The sequence below is a fragment of the Canis lupus genome, chromosome 10 (genome assembly GCF_003254725.2).
Source record: "Canis lupus dingo isolate Sandy chromosome 10, ASM325472v2, whole genome shotgun sequence".
NCBI classification, from domain to species: Eukaryota; Metazoa; Chordata; class Mammalia; order Carnivora; family Canidae; genus Canis; species Canis lupus.
In genome coordinates this window covers 33116602-33133349 of record NC_064252.1, presented here as the reverse complement: position 1 = coordinate 33133349, position 16748 = coordinate 33116602, and the positions used below count along the sequence as shown (strand labels likewise).

General features: G+C 41.7%; 2 protein-coding genes across 7 annotated transcripts in view; both read left to right on the top strand.

The window, feature by feature from the left end:
• The window catches only part of TCP11L2 (t-complex 11 like 2), a 38561-nt gene extending 33942 nt beyond the window's left edge, over positions 1–4619 (top strand). For all 3 annotated transcript variants that reach the window (XM_025462010.3, XM_025462008.3, XM_025462018.3), the window contains one exon: positions 2164–4619. In XM_025462010.3, the coding sequence (XP_025317795.1) occupies positions 2164–2405 (242 nt within the window). In that variant the 3' untranslated portion in view covers positions 2406–4619. The remainder of the gene's footprint in view (positions 1–2163) is intronic.
• A 7368-nt stretch (positions 4620–11987) lies between these two features.
• Positions 11988–16748, top strand: part of POLR3B (RNA polymerase III subunit B) — a 107563-nt gene continuing 102802 nt past the window's right edge. For 3 of the 4 annotated variants that reach the window (XM_025461979.3, XM_025461969.3, XM_025461994.3), the window contains exons 1-2: positions 11988–12263; positions 16478–16510. In XM_025461979.3, coding sequence (XP_025317764.1) covers positions 12192–12263; positions 16478–16510 — 105 coding nt within the window. In that variant the 5' untranslated portion in view covers positions 11988–12191. Of the gene's footprint in view, positions 12264–12989; positions 13129–16477; positions 16511–16748 lie in introns of those variants that run through there. The other variant, XM_025461987.3, reaches the window with a different exon arrangement.

Below are 16748 nucleotides of genomic sequence, written 5' to 3'. Positions count from 1 at the left end.
GAAGAGTTGGAGTAAATTAAGCTCTTAGAGGAACCCGGAGGCATAAGAAGGACCAGTTAGCCTTGGTTTTCTTTCCCTCTTTCTGGTACCCATAGTCTGCCACCTTTTGTTCTTGATGGATGTGCTGTTTATTTACAATGGGAGTATAACTCCCACTGTGTTCTTAGCCTTTTAAGATAACTAGAAAAGTTTTCTTTCAAACCAGCTTTTTTTCAAATGCATATGAGAAAACCAGGGGAAAATTATTTTTTAGATTACCTGCTTTGTAGATTATTTGTGTGCTTGTAGCTATCAGTTTTTTAAAAGTAATTTTCAATTGTATAAGTGATACATACACAAATGATTTCTTCTTGTTTCCATATTACAGGTGAGGCCAAGTTCTCTTTGCCCACCCCATTCCTCCCTGACTCTCTTGTTTTCAATTGGACGTAGTCACCTTTACTGAACTTTTTCATTCCATTCTTACTTCATTTCAGTTCAGTTCAGTGATGTGTCTTCCACATGTGAGGCCAGGGATATAAAGATAAAAAAAAAGACACAGCCCTCATCCTCAGGGAACTCCTTGTCTTAGAAGGGAGAAAGACACATGTTCTTAAGTAACAGTAATATGGCGTGATTGTCTGATGGATGTTAGGGAAAGCCACAGAAAGGAGGTAACTTTAGGTTTGGCATTGAAGGATCTTTTAGACTTTGGGCAGAGGTGAGGTGAGAGGGAAGGGTTGTCTCGCAAGAGAAAACAGTTGTGGCTAAGACAAGGACATGTGACATTGGGAACTTAGAGTTCTAGGTCAGATCTGGCTACAATGTGTGACTTTTGGGAGAAGTGTTTGAAGACCAGTGTTTCATTAATGTGATCATTGTCCATATCCTATGGACTGTGTTCTCCTTAGTAAACTTTTCTTTGTGAAGTTTCCATTTCCAAAGCCAAAGAAAGTCCTTGGGGCAGCATGGCCTATAGCGGGTCTGGCCTGTCCAGTAACTATTTGACCAATACTATCGCAACCTAATTTACTTATACATTTGCATCCTTTTGTAAAGTTGCCTTACATGCAAATAGACTGAAGCAGGGAAGTAGGATGATGGAGAAAATGGCAAACTGGAGTGCCTGTTGGGGCAGCCCTCCTCAGTGCCTCCATTGTTGGCTGTAGGTAGGGTAACTGTATAATTTATTGTCCAAACCATGACACTTTTTAGAGCATTTTTGTTAATTATGCCAGGACAATAGGTGTAAACCCTGACTGTACTGGGAAAACCTGGATGTGTGGTTACTCTGGTCATGAGGTAATTTGTGCCTCCAAGTTTGTCTGATCTCTAGATTTTTCAAGAGGAACAGGAAATTTGGATTTCAATGCAAAATCCCCTGATTTTAAATAGTTTCTATAAAAAAAAAAAAAAACACACAAAACATTTTGTGGGACCAAACTGGCAGTACCAGTTTACAAACTCAACTTTCATGTACATAAATAAAAAAAATTATGGACACTAAGTGTTAAGTTTTTGTAAAAGAGTTCCTGTCCTACTCCAAAGGTGCTCTATGCTTTTTGTCTCTCAGCCATCGCTGCGTAACAAGGCACCTCACACTCCATCGCTTAAAAAAACACAAATCTTTAGTGTTGCTCATAAGTCCATGGGGGCACCTAGGTAGTTCATCTGGTCTTGCTGGACTCATACATGCATACGCAATCAGCTCTGCGTTGGCTAGGTAGCTCTGCTGACCTTTCCTGGTCTTTCTCGAGCGTTTGTAAGCTTTTTGGCTACAAGTTGGTCTAGGATGGCCTCACGTGGAACAGCCAGGCTTCCCTTAGTGTGGTCTCTCACCCCGCCCAGGCTTGTTCATGTGCAGTGGTGGGTAGAGAAAGCAGATGTGACCCACGGCACTTGGAGTCTCTGTATGCCACTAGCATACCGGCACTTCTGCCACCTTCTGTATCAGCCAAAACCAACCATGAGGCCAGCCCCAATTCAAGATATGGGGAGATAGTCTATAGCCTTTGATGGGAAGAGCTGCAAGGCAACCTCATAAAGGACATGGATACAGGGAGGGCAGAAAATTGGGAATATTATGGCAATTCACCCGCTGTAATTATTACTCTCATTTGCTTTTTAAAAATCATGTTCTTTAATAATGGGACAGATTAAAAGATATCTTATTTTTTTCCTCAGATAAACGAATCCAACTATACATGAAAAGCCTACTTTGTCTTCCAAGTCCTCAAAAATGCATGCCTCCCATGCCAGGAGGCCTTGCTGTCATTCAACAGGAGTTGGAAGAGCTAGGCTCTCAATTTGCAAACATTGTGAATCTCAACAAACAAGTGTATGGACCATTTTATGCAAATATACTTCGAAAGCTGCTCTTCGGCGAGGAAGCCGTGGGAAAGGCAGATGCTTCATCTTCTGACTAAAGAGGAACTGACATTGGATGCAAGGTTGAAAATCCAGCACTTTGGTACCCAGTCTGTTTCCACCAGTGGCATTACAGATATGGCACATTCTCAGTCCTGTTCGTGGTGCAGTGTTAGCCTGAATTTGTATAATCCAGTAATATTAACGTTGCAGAAAACATGCACATTGTATACACCCTATTCATGCATCATTTTCAAATTCAAAAGAGATGTTTTTAATGGACAGAAAGTAATTTGTAATTAATTATATTACCTATATAATATTTGTAAATGTTTTCATAAGCATTCATATATGGCTTATTCATCAACCTTAAGGAGTTGTATTTCCTCACTTGTCACTATCAAATCTAATGATTTTTAATTTTGGTACAACTTCTTAAAGGGTTGGAAGTCATGAGAGTAACCAAGGGGATTTATGTTCTCAATAAATGATGTGAAGTAAGCATAATTGTATTTGAAATGTACAATTAAATATTAATGTGTAATAGAAACTTACATAGTAAGTCTTCAAATTCCACAAATGTACCAAATCACATTTTATATTACCAATTGTCAGTATTTGTCTAGAACTTAAATTTATTAAAAATATTTTAAAGCTTTATACAAATTTTAGATAAAACTTCTAGTGTTTATTTAGTGAAAATAGGAAAAAAAAAAAATCCCATCTAAAATTTTATCCCAGAGGTTGGTTTCTGCCTGAAACTTACCCTGCTCTCTGAGAGAAACAACTTTTGCACAAATATCTTAGTGAATGTCCTTGCATTTCTCAGGCCTTGCTTGGTAAGGTTTATGTAAGATTTTGATATTTTTACATAAGGCAGGAGTGGTTTGAATTGATTTATTTATAAGAAGGGAAGCTAACAACAAAACCAGATCCCCAGGAGATCCCCATTCTCAATGGAGTTCACATCTGAAAAAGAATTAGTTGAACTTTGAATTTTTTTAACCATATAACTTGCTAGCAGATGCCTCCTGTGCTGACTAAATTCTTACCCCGCTGTTGACAAGATGCTCTTCTAAGTATCACTATCATCTGACATTCTTGAGCATTAAAGCAAAACTTTGCCAAGCTGGCAGTGGTTGTCATCAGGATTTTAGAGAAATCTGCTTGTCCTGGAATTACATACTTCTCTTGAAATGTTAAGGGAAGCACTACAGTCTAGAAAGTACTTCATTCCCATAAAACACATTTTGATTATTTTGTACCCTAAGCATCGAATCTTTAGTACTCTGGTAAGGAAGAGTGGGCAGGAAGTAAAAAGGAGTACTCCTTTCTTCCTTAGCAACTTTTCCTCACTATGACTCCCACCATTATGGTGCTACTTAATTATTTGATAAAGTTCTAGGAAATGATTGTGCGAATAAAGTGTCTCCAATCTTTACATTTTGAAGGGATCTGCCAAAATTTGCGGAACTTTTGAAAGTCTTTTTTTTTTTTTTTCTCAGAATGACCAATATATAAATCAGCCATTCTATCTATCTGAGCAGCTGTGTATACATAGAATTTTCCTGAAGAGCACATCACTGGTCTTACCCATTTTCTCTCTCTCTTCCTGTATTTCCTGTCTGCCCGTGTTGTCCTGTGCGTAGAAACTATAAGGTGCTGAAGATTTTTGTTTTCATTTTTTTCTCTTCAGTTGAAGTAGTTTTCAACTGTGTTCACTTTGGAGCATAGGTAGCAGGGAGGGTCTGACATGGAAAAGTAATATGTAGTGTGACTTCTTGTTGCTTTCTGATGTAAACTGTATGCTTAATGGGAAGACCAGGTGGTGTACTTTTTTATCAGTAGTTTGGAATCCAGCTGGTATCCTTATATATATATACTTGATTATACTGCATTTGCAAACAGGAAAACAATGTGCAGACATTTTTAAAAAATACATTTAAAATGAAGGGCATTCTGCTGCTTTTTCTTTTTTTCTTTTTTTTTTTCTTAAGTCCCAAAGTAAATCTCAACATCTCAAGTCTGCATTTAGGCAACCGCATTTATTACTATTTTAAAAGCATATCCCTTAGCATTTTTTTCATTTGTTTTTGGGTTTTTCATTTTGTTCTACTTAAATGTTTACTTCTACTTTTGAGGTTTTCTTAACATGGTCTTATTTTGTAATGTCAATTTTATTAGGCACCAAACACACGTTTTCATTCTTCTGCTAAAACATGTATTGTGTGCACTAGTTAAATTTTAAAACATTAAAAGTTATTATCAAGATAGCCAGTGTCTCTTTGTTTTCTAAACCACCTTTGGGTAGCTCAGGGCTGGGATATTGTACAGCCTTTATTGTAGTTGTTCTAGAATGGTTCTTCTGGTGATTGTCAGAGCCTTATAGAGATCAGGTCATGTTCACTCACACAGTCAGACAATCAGTCAACAAATACCTACTGAGCATATACTATACGCCCAGGAGTATCCTAAGTATTGTGATACATAGTGACTCGACAGACACTGTCCTCAAGCTTATAACCTAGGAAGAAGGACAAACTTGTGAACAATCACAACAAAGTGTAATAAAGGCCATAAAACAAGTACACATAGTGTGCTATGGGGAATACCATCAAATTCTATTTCATGGAGATCGTTCTTGAACTACAATAGGAAGGATGGGCTGGAATTGTCAAAAGCCTAAGAAAGTAAAAGTCACAATAGGCCAAGTGCATGGTGAATCCAGTGGGGTAGAGAGATGGCAAGCCAAGGACCAGCAAGCATATGGTAGAAAAGTGAAAGTGAGGGGAGGAGAAATGAGAGTGGTAAAAAGGTTCTGAGATGCTAATGCTAAAATTTTGGGGGTTGGTCCTAAAACAGATAAAGAATCTGAATCTTTTGAAATGGGAGGGTCGTATTTTAAAAATTATATATTTGGAAATTATATTTTGGGAAGATTACCTCAGCCAAGAACAGTTGCTATTGGTGCTGGAATATTCCTGTGTGTAGATTGTGTACTACGTGCTCTCACACATGAACACGTGGTATAAGCAACAGAAATGGACCCAGGCCAACTGAAGCAGAAAGGGAGCTTATTGCACAGGTATCAAGTACCTCACAGAATCTTCTTAATCTGGGAAATCGGGCTCTGAAAATGAGTAGGAACCAGGGCAATGCAAGCTGCAGGACTCTGGATTCAGAATGCAATGCAAGCTGGATTCAGTCTTACAGCTCCAGAGATTCATTTCTCAACTGTCCTTGCTTCTTTGCCTCATTTGCTCAAGGGTTTTAACCCAGATATCAACAAGCAGTTAGAAGAATCCAGGCCAAGTGCCCAGGCTCTGATTTGTAGGGCATGGAATGAGTGAGTAGCTGACCCTTAGATTCCCATGATCCCATCAAGGTTACCCAACTAGAGATTTCTTCCAAATGGAAAAGACTTGTTGAATAGCAGAAACAAACAAACAAACAAACAAAAATCCATGATCACATACATTTGTGAAGTTTTAATAATTTGAATGTGAGAAATGTGTGAGGCCACCTAATCTAGCATTGCTTCTGAGAATAACACTAAAAAATGATTCAAGGGAAGGTATAGGCATGTGAAGTCAACTTTTATTGGTGTGTGCAGATGAACTGTTGAACAAATAGTTCCCAGATCTCAGTGGCCTCACATACCCACATTTCTCAAATTATCGCTGAAAGCAGGGGGTAGGTTGGTGGGCTCGGGGGGAGGTGCTGCTCCATTCAGCCTTTCAGTAGCCCAACTTCGTCCATTCTGTTGCTGCTGCCCCCTAGATCTTCAAAGTCTCCATTCACTCAGAAAATAGGGAAAGAAAAGGCTTGCCCACTTCCACTCATGGTTCATTGGCCAGAACTCAATCATGTGGCCTCATCTAACTGCAACAGAGGCAGAACAATGTGTTGAGGAAGAAGAGGCCGATTTGGGTATGTTGGTAAGCATTAGCAGTCTCTACCTCGGGTCCTTCCAGCTTCCTTCCACAAGCCCCATGGAACTTCTTCCCATGAAAAAGATTTAAAACCATGTGCTTGCTCTGATTTTTTTTAGTCGTAGTTCTCCAGAGCACCATGCAGAGAGGATTTTGAAGCCAGATCCAGGATAAGCAGTAAAGAGTGCTGGTTGGCAAAGCCTGCCACGGCTGTGAAGTGCGCCACCTGTTGTGCAACATATTTTTATTTCTAACTCGAATCATTCTTCCAACTCAAGTTCAGCTTGTTTTACTTCTGGGGATGTTAAGTTACAAAATTTTCCACTCATTGTTTAGTAAAAGTAACATGGGACTGAGGAGTCACAAGACCTGAGTTTGAATTCACTTCCTCTACTTAATAGCTCTATGAACTCAAGCCAGTTTTAATCCCCTTGAGCCTGTTTCCTATCCTACCTCACAGAAATGTTGTGAGAATCAAATAATGTATTCAAAATTGTCTGCAGACTCTAAAGCATAATGTAGTCAGAATACATTAAAATAACTATAATTTATTAGTCCTAAATCTCTTTCAAGCTTCAGGAGGTTTTAGTATTGTGAGCTGTGATGGTCAAGCACTTAACTACATCAGAAAAGAAATTGTCATATCCCATCAGAACCACGGTTCATTAAGCTCAGTATTGTCATTGGCAGAGAAACTCAAGGATATGCAAAAGGTGGCGGTAATTGTCCTTGGTGTCAACTGCAAAGCAAAGTGACAAACCCAACATGTTCTAGTTGTATTTAGTAATCACTTACGATCTAATCTTTTAGAAAGTATGTTGGTATTATCAATTTATGTCCTCTTATTCTCTATTTTTGGGGTGAAGCTTTCTCTTTTTCTTTCTAAACTTACGTGAGCCTCTTTCAGATTTCAATGGAAAGAGACCGAGACATTTATTGCAAGGCTTTATAGAGAAGAAAGAAAACCCAGGAATCTGTCTCAGCAGCTTCACTGGCAGGCTTGATAGAGAACCTGAATATAATTCTTTAATCTTTCAGGAAAATAATAATAATAATAATAATAATAATAATAATAATAATAATAATAAAATAGCAATAGCCACTGAGCACTTGCCATATGGCAAGAAATACTCTAAGCACTTCATACACCTGATCTATAAATGCACAACACCCTGAGCACCAACCTACCCCCTGCTTTCAGCGATAATTTGAGAAATGTGGGTATGTGAGGCCACTGAGATCTGGGAACTATTTGTTCAACAGTTCATCTGCACACACCAATAAAAGTTGACTTCACATGCCTATACCTTCCCTTGAATCATTTTTTAGTGTTATTCTCAGAAGCAATGCTAGATTAGGTGGCCTCACACATTTCTCACATTCAAATTATTAAAACTTCACAAATGTATGTGATCATGGATTTTTGTTTGTTTGTTTGTTTCTGCTATTCAACAAGCCTTTTCCATTTGGAAGACTGAGAGACTGACTTTATCACTATTTTCCATGTAGGCAAAATGAAACTCAGATTGACTGAGGAAGTTGTTCAAGGTCACAGAGCTAGTGTTTTTGAACCCGAGGAGTCTAGCCCTGGAATGTGTGCTCCTAAACTACTTGTTATATTGGTGTCCTAAGGGCCTCCAATCAAAAGTATTTCTCACTGACTGTCATGATGCTACCAAATGCATCCTTGGCATTTTACTTCTCTGCTTCTTTCTATGGCTGCCCTCCTTCTGATATCTCATTAAGAACATCCCAGAGAGAAGTTATTTGGTCCAATTGCCATTACTCAGTATGGACACTCTTCCCCACTCTCCTGCACTGATAGGGGTCTCCTTTATGGCAAGATACCTTGGCTCCCCTACATCACCGTCTTTGGCAGGTTCCTGGCCCTATCAATTCTCACAGTACGGGTGGATCCCTTGACACAATGCAAGGTTTTTCAGAGAAGGGGCTTGTGGGCATGTCAAGCAGCAAGAGGTTTTTGGACCATCCATCCTTGCTCAAAAGGCAGGCTGTTCTCTGATTACAGTGGTTTGGGGCGTCTGTCCATGTTCTTTCTTACCTTGCTATTTGTGAAATGATAGGCTTCACAGACTCCCATCTTTGCCCTTGCCTTTTCAGACTGAAGAGCCCATATTCTTTCTCCAACACTTGTAGTCTTTTCTAGTTCTATTGTTTACTCAGGTATAGAAATCAGGATCACAGGTTTTCTCCCAGTCTGGGGATTTTGAAGAAGAGAGGACCATCTTTTTCTTTTGTTTCTAGTGTCTTCATGTTGAAGCCTCTCAGAATAAGGTCTAATTTCTTTAACATGGCATAAAAGCTAACAACAGCCCAGCCCCACTGGATCTTTCTAGTGTCCTTTATAGACACTTCCCTATAGACAGGCTGATGGAGAACCACACTCGGTGTAGTGCTGTGTAAAGCTCTCATGCCACTGCTCACGCTGTTTTTCTCTGCTTGGAGTGTCTTCTGCCACCGTATCCACTCAGTGTGGTATCGTGATAGAGCGACTAGAAGCATGAGCTCTGGTGTCAGATACTTAGGGATTTAAATTGCACATCTGCTTGGCAGATTTCTTAATCCCTATGAACCTTAGTGTCTTCACCTGGATATAAGCATACTTAGCTCCCAGAGGTTGATCATTCCATCAGAGAATGCACACAGAGTGTATTCCAATGCCTGGCAAAGAGTAAATGGGCATCCAGCTTGGACAATTCCACTGTTCCCTTTTGCTCTGCTTTAACCAATGCCCCTATTCCCCTCCCCACTTCTCCACGGCACTGGTCACCTTCTCACCTGGCCCCTTGGCACTTTATACTTAAGTGATGGTCCCGTATTCCAAGATGTCAGCCAGGTTTCCCTCTGAGATTCCTTCCCCAAACGTCCAGGCTTCTATTCAAACCATGAGTCTTTTTTGCACTAATATCTCAAGTGACAACAGAAAACAGAGAAATAGGAGAACTGCTTCTGGCTTTTTGGTTTTTAAAATTCAGTTCCTTAGGTAATTAGAGAGGTCTTTTTAGGGAGGTTCTTGAGGCATTGTATCCTGTAGACAGAGAATCCATGAGATGCAGCACCTCTCCTGGGTGTACTCATTTTGAATTACTGCTCATCTGATGCTCACGTACTGTCACTGCCTGTTTGAGTAGACAGTGTAGGAAAGCACGTGCCCTCTGTCCCGATGCCTGCATTCATGCCCCCTACCACCCTACCCCAGCCCCCCACAGTTGGCACCTATTTGCTTTGAAAAATCCCACTTATTTTTGAATCGTGTAAGACAATTAGAATCTAATAAATGTTTTTATTTAATTTGTGGTGCCTTGCATAATGTTCAGAAGGCTCAAGTGTTTGTGAAGAAGGAAATAAACTATTTTTAAAGCTAAAAAAAAAGTACATTAATAGTACTTCACCTTAAAGAAATGAGGGTGCTTTTAAAAATGTGAACCGATAGGCTTAAATAAGTTACATTCCTATTTGCTGTTTGTAGAATTTATATTCAACACGTCAGCCTGAAATATTCTGACTCGTAACTCCCTTCTTCTCCATTTTCAAAAAAAATCTAAGACAAGACTAAGTTACCAACCAGTCTTAAACATCTTTTATAAACCCATGCTACTATAAATTATGTGACTAAATGATATTAAAAATAATTATAAAAAATATGGTGGCTTGGTCATGGTCAATGGTCATGGATTGACCTGGGGGCAAATACCAATACCAGGAGAAGGGGGAATTGGAGGGGGGAGGCAGGTGTACCAAGGGAAGGATTGCAAGGATTGTGGCAGCTGTGGTGTAAGGGGTCCCCACACCACTCAGCATCAGCTGACTGCTGCCATGCGCGAGTCTGGGACCACTGCCACCTGATCCACCTCTTAGCAAGAGAAACTAAAATCAACTTTTTAAAAACATGAAATATCAAATTTATTAACACTCATTGCATTATTTTCTTTCAAATTATTCAACAAAAATTTATTCAGGAAGGCACAGTGGGTGAGAACCCGGGAATGCAAAGACAAACAAGATGGTCCCCGTTCCAGGAGCTCCCCGTCTGAAGAGCTAGATGCATGAACAGAGAATACGGTATGCTGCGATATGTCTTACATTGGAGAGTGATTCCCGAAGTGTGATCACTGGGCCAGCAGCGTCCGCATCACCTGGGAACTTACTGGAAATGCAAACTGGCAGGCCCCAGCTCAAACCTGCCTAATATGAAAATTGAGGTTGTTTTAACAAGCTCTCCAGGTGATTCAAACGCTAAAATTGGAGAACCACTTTGAGCATGGAAAGCCAAAAGGACTTTGGAGCAGTAAGCCAACACATCTGAGCCAAACTTAAGAACATCTAAACATCACCTCGCAGTCCCCTACAGGCTCGATTAGAAATAGGCTGCTCTCTGGTAATTCACAAAGATGATACAAAAGTATATATGCCTCTTTAAGTTAAACCCGAAGATCTCTGAGAACAGGGTTAAGCTTCTTTTAACGTTTCTTTCCCTTCTACTTTCAGATCTCAGTGCAATACTTAGGAGATAAGCACTGAAATTTACTTGAAGTAGCTAATTCACAAACTGCATGCAAGGGTTATACGTTCACGATGAGAAAACGGTAGATCTACAAATTTTCAAAATTTACTGTGGCAAAATACACAAAATTTACCATTACAACTGTTTTGAAGTGTGCAGTTCAGTATGCTTTAAGGATGTTCACACTGTCCCGCAACACTTACCATTGCCCAATTCCATGATTTTTTTGTATTTTCCCAAATGTAAACTGTGTACCAATTAAACAACTGTTGGTCTTTCACCCTGTTTTCTTCCAATGGGAGCTTTTCCTATTGATCTGTAGGAGTTCATTTTAAATTAGGGCTACCAGTCCAATCCTTTGTCTTCTCTCAACTTGTGTTTTTAAAGAACTCTATGCATGGTGAGTTTAAAAATCTGTGCAGAAAAATCTGCACTTTTATGGAACCATTATAACTATGGTTACAATTACATTATCAAATCTATGAATATTTCCCTTTAGGATTTGTATGTTGCTGTCCTTGAAGGCTTTCACAATCTCAATCTAATGAACACATTTACTTACATTTTCTTTGAACGTCTTAAATTTAAATACTTAAGCCATATAGGGTTTAAAGTTTTTTTTTTTTTTTCCTAAATGGCTCATCAGCTGTTCCAGTATCGTTTATTGGATAACCTGTCTTTGCCTGATTTAAAATGACAATTTCATACTAAATTTCTCCACATCCTGGTATTTATTCCCAGTCCTGTGAGAATTGAACATTGTCCTAATTACCATCCTGTTCTGCTCTAGTCTCTAGTGAGTGAATCGCTCACTTTAGGTCATCTTGATGGTTGCACAATATTCCATCACACACGTACTATAATTTTTTTTTAACCAATCCCCTACTACTAAGCATATAAGTTTCCCTAGTTTTCCATTCTATACAACGTGTCGTTTTTGGATTGGATTAAACGAATTCTCTGCCTCGGCAGCTCAAGTCGCACAGAGTATCCGTTTACCCTTTTCTCTGGATTATTTAAAACATTGCAAGCAGTAGTGTACACAAACAACAGCGTATATAAACATTACAAACGATAGTGTAGTGTAAAAAATCACAAAACTGGTGTCCATCGTGGGAGAGCCGGCACTAAACCTGTCCTGTGGTTCAGATGAGCTGGCAGAGACCTCCGGGCGACGGCAGGGGGCGCAGGTTCCCGGCTTCGCCGCAGCCACATCCGGGTTCCACCGCAGGTTCGGGCCAGGAGCAGGCGGAACGTTTCTGTCACGCCGCCGATTAACCTGCGCGCGGGGACCGTTTAGGCAGGGGCGCGTCGCTCTTCACGCGTGTTGCAGCGAAAGCGGGCGCGGGGGCTCCGCTTGTTTCTGCCTTGGTCGGGAGCAGCGCAGCATGGATGTGCTCGCGGAGGAGTTCGGGAACCTGACCCCAGAGCAGCTGGCGGCGCCCATCCCCACCGTAGAGGTGAGGGCCGGGCAGGCGGGGAGCGGAAGGGGCCGGGAGCAGCCGCAGGAGGCGTTGCCCCGAGAGCTCTCGCGGCGCGGCGAGCGGGACGGGCGCGGCAGCTCTGCGCATGCCCGGGGCGCGGGGCCGGGTCTCTTCCGGTGCGGGTCGCCGCGTGCGCGGGGAGGGGGCAGCGCCCCTTTGAGGCTTTGCGTGTGTCGCTGCGGCCTGGGTCCTCGCGCCCAGCTGCGGGCCCGGAGCGCATCCTCGCAGGGTTGGGAGGACGCCTTGGGGAGGTCCCACCTCCGCGTCCCGGGCTAGGCATCATTTTAACCTGGAAGTCACTTTCGGGCTGCACGAGTATTTTCAACGCCCTGAATATTTACCCAATATCTTTTGAGTTAAAAAAAAAAAAAATCTACATTTTGGGGAGTAGCCCCATCTCTTTCATCGGATAACCGGAGGCGAGCCCTACCGTGAGCCGCCTCGTGAGGTTCCGCCGGGGACAGGATTGTGCTCGCTGGAAAGGCTCACGTTACCTCTCTGCGGCTCACAATCGACCGGCGGGGAACGGGGACGTGGACCAGTCCAGGAGGGCTTTAAGGGGGAGGAGCAGGGAGGGTGAGGGTCAGGCCTGCGGCGTTCTCGGGGCCGTCCGGGGGAACTGGAGTGCGGAGAGCGCAGGGAGAGAGACGGGCAGTGAGTAGTGAGGGGGGCGCTCACCGGGGACGCTTTGGACCTTGCGTAGACCTCGGAAGGAGCCGTGCGGGATGCTCTTGAAGGGTCTAAGCCCGCCAGTGACGTGATCTGTGAATCCATTGCACTATAAGAATTTCTTTATAACCATTTGGCAGATTAGTGAGGTCCATCACGATGAGTCCATCAGGTTTGTTTTTTATTTATTTATTTATTTTCAAGATTTTATGTGTTTATTCATGAGAGACCCAGGCAGAGGGAGAAGCAGGCTCCCTGCGGGGAGCCCGATGCGGGACTCGATCCCAGGACCCGGGGATCACGCCCTGAGCCGAAGGCAGACGCTCCACCGATGGGCCTCCCAGGCGTCCCCGGTCCATCAGATTTAGCCCATGAGTGCCTGAAGTACATGGATGATCATCAGGCATTCCTGGATTTTTTTTTTTTCTTTTCTTTCTTTTTTTAAAACTTGGTTGAAGTTAAGAGCCAGCATTTCCTGACCACGTGCTATGTGACAGGCTCTGGTTAAGCCTAGCGTGCATTGCATTATTTGATTCTCTGAAATAAGTACAATTTTCACTCCATTTTGCCAGTGAAGATTTTTGAGGCCCAGAGAGGTTATGTAATTAATCCAGTGTCTAAAAGCCATTAAGTGGCTGATTTGGATTTTGGATTCTTGACAGTCGGATTTTAGTCTTCATCCTTAGGCACGTCTCCCTAATCGTAAAGGATTTCTATATCTTTCCTGAATTTGCACAAATTGTGAAGGAACCAGAAGCACAGTCCCAGGCTTCTGAATCAGGAATAACAATCCTCTTCCTGGCCCTCTGTGTCCAGTCCACCATCATATCTTTTTTTTTTTAATTCTTTTTTTAAATTTTTATTTATTTACGATCACACACAGAGAGAGAGAGAGAGAGAGAGGCAGAGACACAGGCAGAGGGAGAAGCAGGCTCCATGCAGGGAGCCCGAGGTGGGATTCGATCCCGGGACTCCAGGATCACGCCCTGGGCTGAAGGCAGGCGCCAAACCGCTGCGCCACCCAGGGATCCCCTCCACCGTCATATCTTAAGGGTGCTACCTACTAAATACACTCAAATCTGTTGCTTCATTCTCATTACTTTTGAACTACTACTGTCCTCTCTTCTTACACTGCTGACTTACTTGTCTCACTCCAAGCCAGAGCCCTCAGTTTTATTTTTATTTTACCGTCAGTTTAAATACACAAATAAGATCGTGTTGCTCCCTTGGTTAAAATTCTTCAATCTCTGCCCTGTGCTCTTAGGGCACAATCTAACATCTTAACCATGTTTATAAGGTTCTGCTCAATCTGGCCACTATTTACTTCTACAGATTCCTTTCCCACCATTCCCACCTCCTTCCCCATTTTGCCCTGAAATCTTCATTCTCTACTCACAGTTCCTTCTAGATTTTTCACTTAATCCTTTTTGTAGATTTACATATAATAAAATGCACAGATGTCGAGTGTTCAATGACATTTGTTTTGACAGTTATGTATTCCCAAATAACTACCCCTCAAATACAAGGTCTAGAACTTTTCCATTACCCCAGAAAGTTCCCTTATGAACCTTTTTGAACCCCAAGTACCTTTAGATTAGTTTTGCCTGGCTCCCTTCTTTTTTAGTAGACTGACTTTTTTTAGAGTAGTTTTAGGGCCACAGCAACATTGAGAGGAAGTTACAGGTACATATGTACTCCATATGCCACCCGCCTCCTCTTCTTGAAGAATGTTTTTTACTTTCTCTAGGTTGTTTGCTTCCCTCCCTGACCACTCCTGGTCAATCTTCTTTGCTGAATCTGCCTTCTGCTGCTCCTTTCTGCATGTTGGAGTGTTTGTAATCTCACTTCATGGACTCTTCTCCATCCACACTCCTTAGGTGATCTCATCATTACATGTCTTTAATTGTCCTCCATCCGCTCACCTCTCCCTAAGTTATATCTCTAGGCCACTCTCTTCCCAAGTTCCAGATCCCCATTTGTTGTCTATTTGCCATCTCCCCCTGAATCTCTAATGGGTACATCAAACTTAATATGTTCCCAGCCTGACTCCCGACTCCACACCTGAACCTGCTGCTCAACAGTACCCCAGTCTCCTCCTCTCCATAAATGGAAGCTCTGGGGTGTCAGTCCTGACTCCTCTTTCTCAGAGTCTCTAATCTAGGATCAAGTCCTATTGACTTCGATTGTGCCTCCTAACTACAATTTCTCACTCTCTATACTGTGACCATTGGCCTGGAGTATTTAAATAAACTCCTAAGTCATTTCTCTGCTTCTAACCTTGTCTGTTCTCAACCCAGCAGCTAGAGTCATCCAGTTAAAATGAGTCATCATCACATCACTCTTTTGCTCAGAACCTACTGATGCTTCTAGTGAAAGTCAGTCTTTACAGCTATTGCCAGTCCTGTGTGGTCCTCAGGCCTTTACTCAGAAACTGCGATTCTTGCTTTAGACTCCTTTCTAACCATTTATCGGATTTCCCATTAGCAGAGTAGGTGCTGTACATAGACTTCTTATCTCAAGCCACTTACAATCTCAGGAAGGTATAAAAAGCAGACCTAAGAGCTTGAGCAGTGTGTGAGTTTGAAGTTATTTAATGAAGGAGATAAATATCATGTGTGGTCCTCCTGCAGCCATGAGATGAGCTTTGATCAGGCACTAGTTGGAGAAGAATGGGAGGGAGAAATAACTCTTTTTGGGCCAAGAGATCCAGCTTCCCCAAACTTACTTTCCCTGTCTCAGACTGGCAAGTCCCACTTGCTCAGGAGGTGTCATGACATAAAGTATGAACAGTGCTTGGAACCTTGAGTCATCAAGAGATTAAAGTCTATTCTGCTAAAGAAATTTTTTATATACGTGTACGTATATATATGTGTATATATACATATGTATTTGTATGCACATATATACATATATGATTTCCGTAAAGGTGGTTACAGTTTTTTTTTTTTTAAGATTTTGTTTATTTATTCATGAGAGACACAGAGGCAGAGACACAGGCAGAGGGAGAAGCAGACTCCATGGGCAGCCCCGGTGGCTCAGTGGTTTAGCGCCTCCTTCAGCCCAGGGCGTGATCCTGGAGACCTGGGATGGAGTCCCACGTCAGGCTCCCTGCATGGAGCTTGCTTCTCCCTCTGCCTGTGTCTCTGCCTCTCTTTCTCTTTCCCTCTCTCTCTTTCTCTCTCTTTGTGTGTGTGTATGTGTGTGTGTGTGTCTCATGAATAAATAAATAAAATCTTAAAAAAAAAAAAAAAAAAAGAGGCAGGCTCCATGTAGGCAGCCCAATGCAGGACCTGATCTCAGGTCTCCAGGATCTCACCCTCCGCTGAAGGCAGACACTTAACCGCTGAACCACCCAGGGGTCCAGGTGGTTACAATTTTTAAATTGTTCTTTTCATTTTTGTTTATTTTCTTCTGTTTTCTGTGATCAAGTAAGTTCTTTTTAGTAGACTAAAATAACTTCTTACAAGAATATTGTGGTTGCTGGCACAGAATGCTGATACTCCTCTTGTTTTGGTTCACAGGAAAAATGGAGGCTACTTCCAGCATTTTTAAAGGTAATCATTTAACATTTAATAATAATTGGTTATTTTTTAAATGAAAAAGCCAAGTTCATCTTTTTAAAAATGATTTAGTGTTTATCATCAACTAATAATTTTTGACTTTGCACAACTATGTAATTTGCTATATTTTAGAAATACAAAAAATTATAAGGCAGCTTCCCTGCCTATATCTAAGGTGCTGGTTGGGAGAGTGGTAATCTAATTTTAGAGGTAGGTTGTAGTTTAAGCAGTA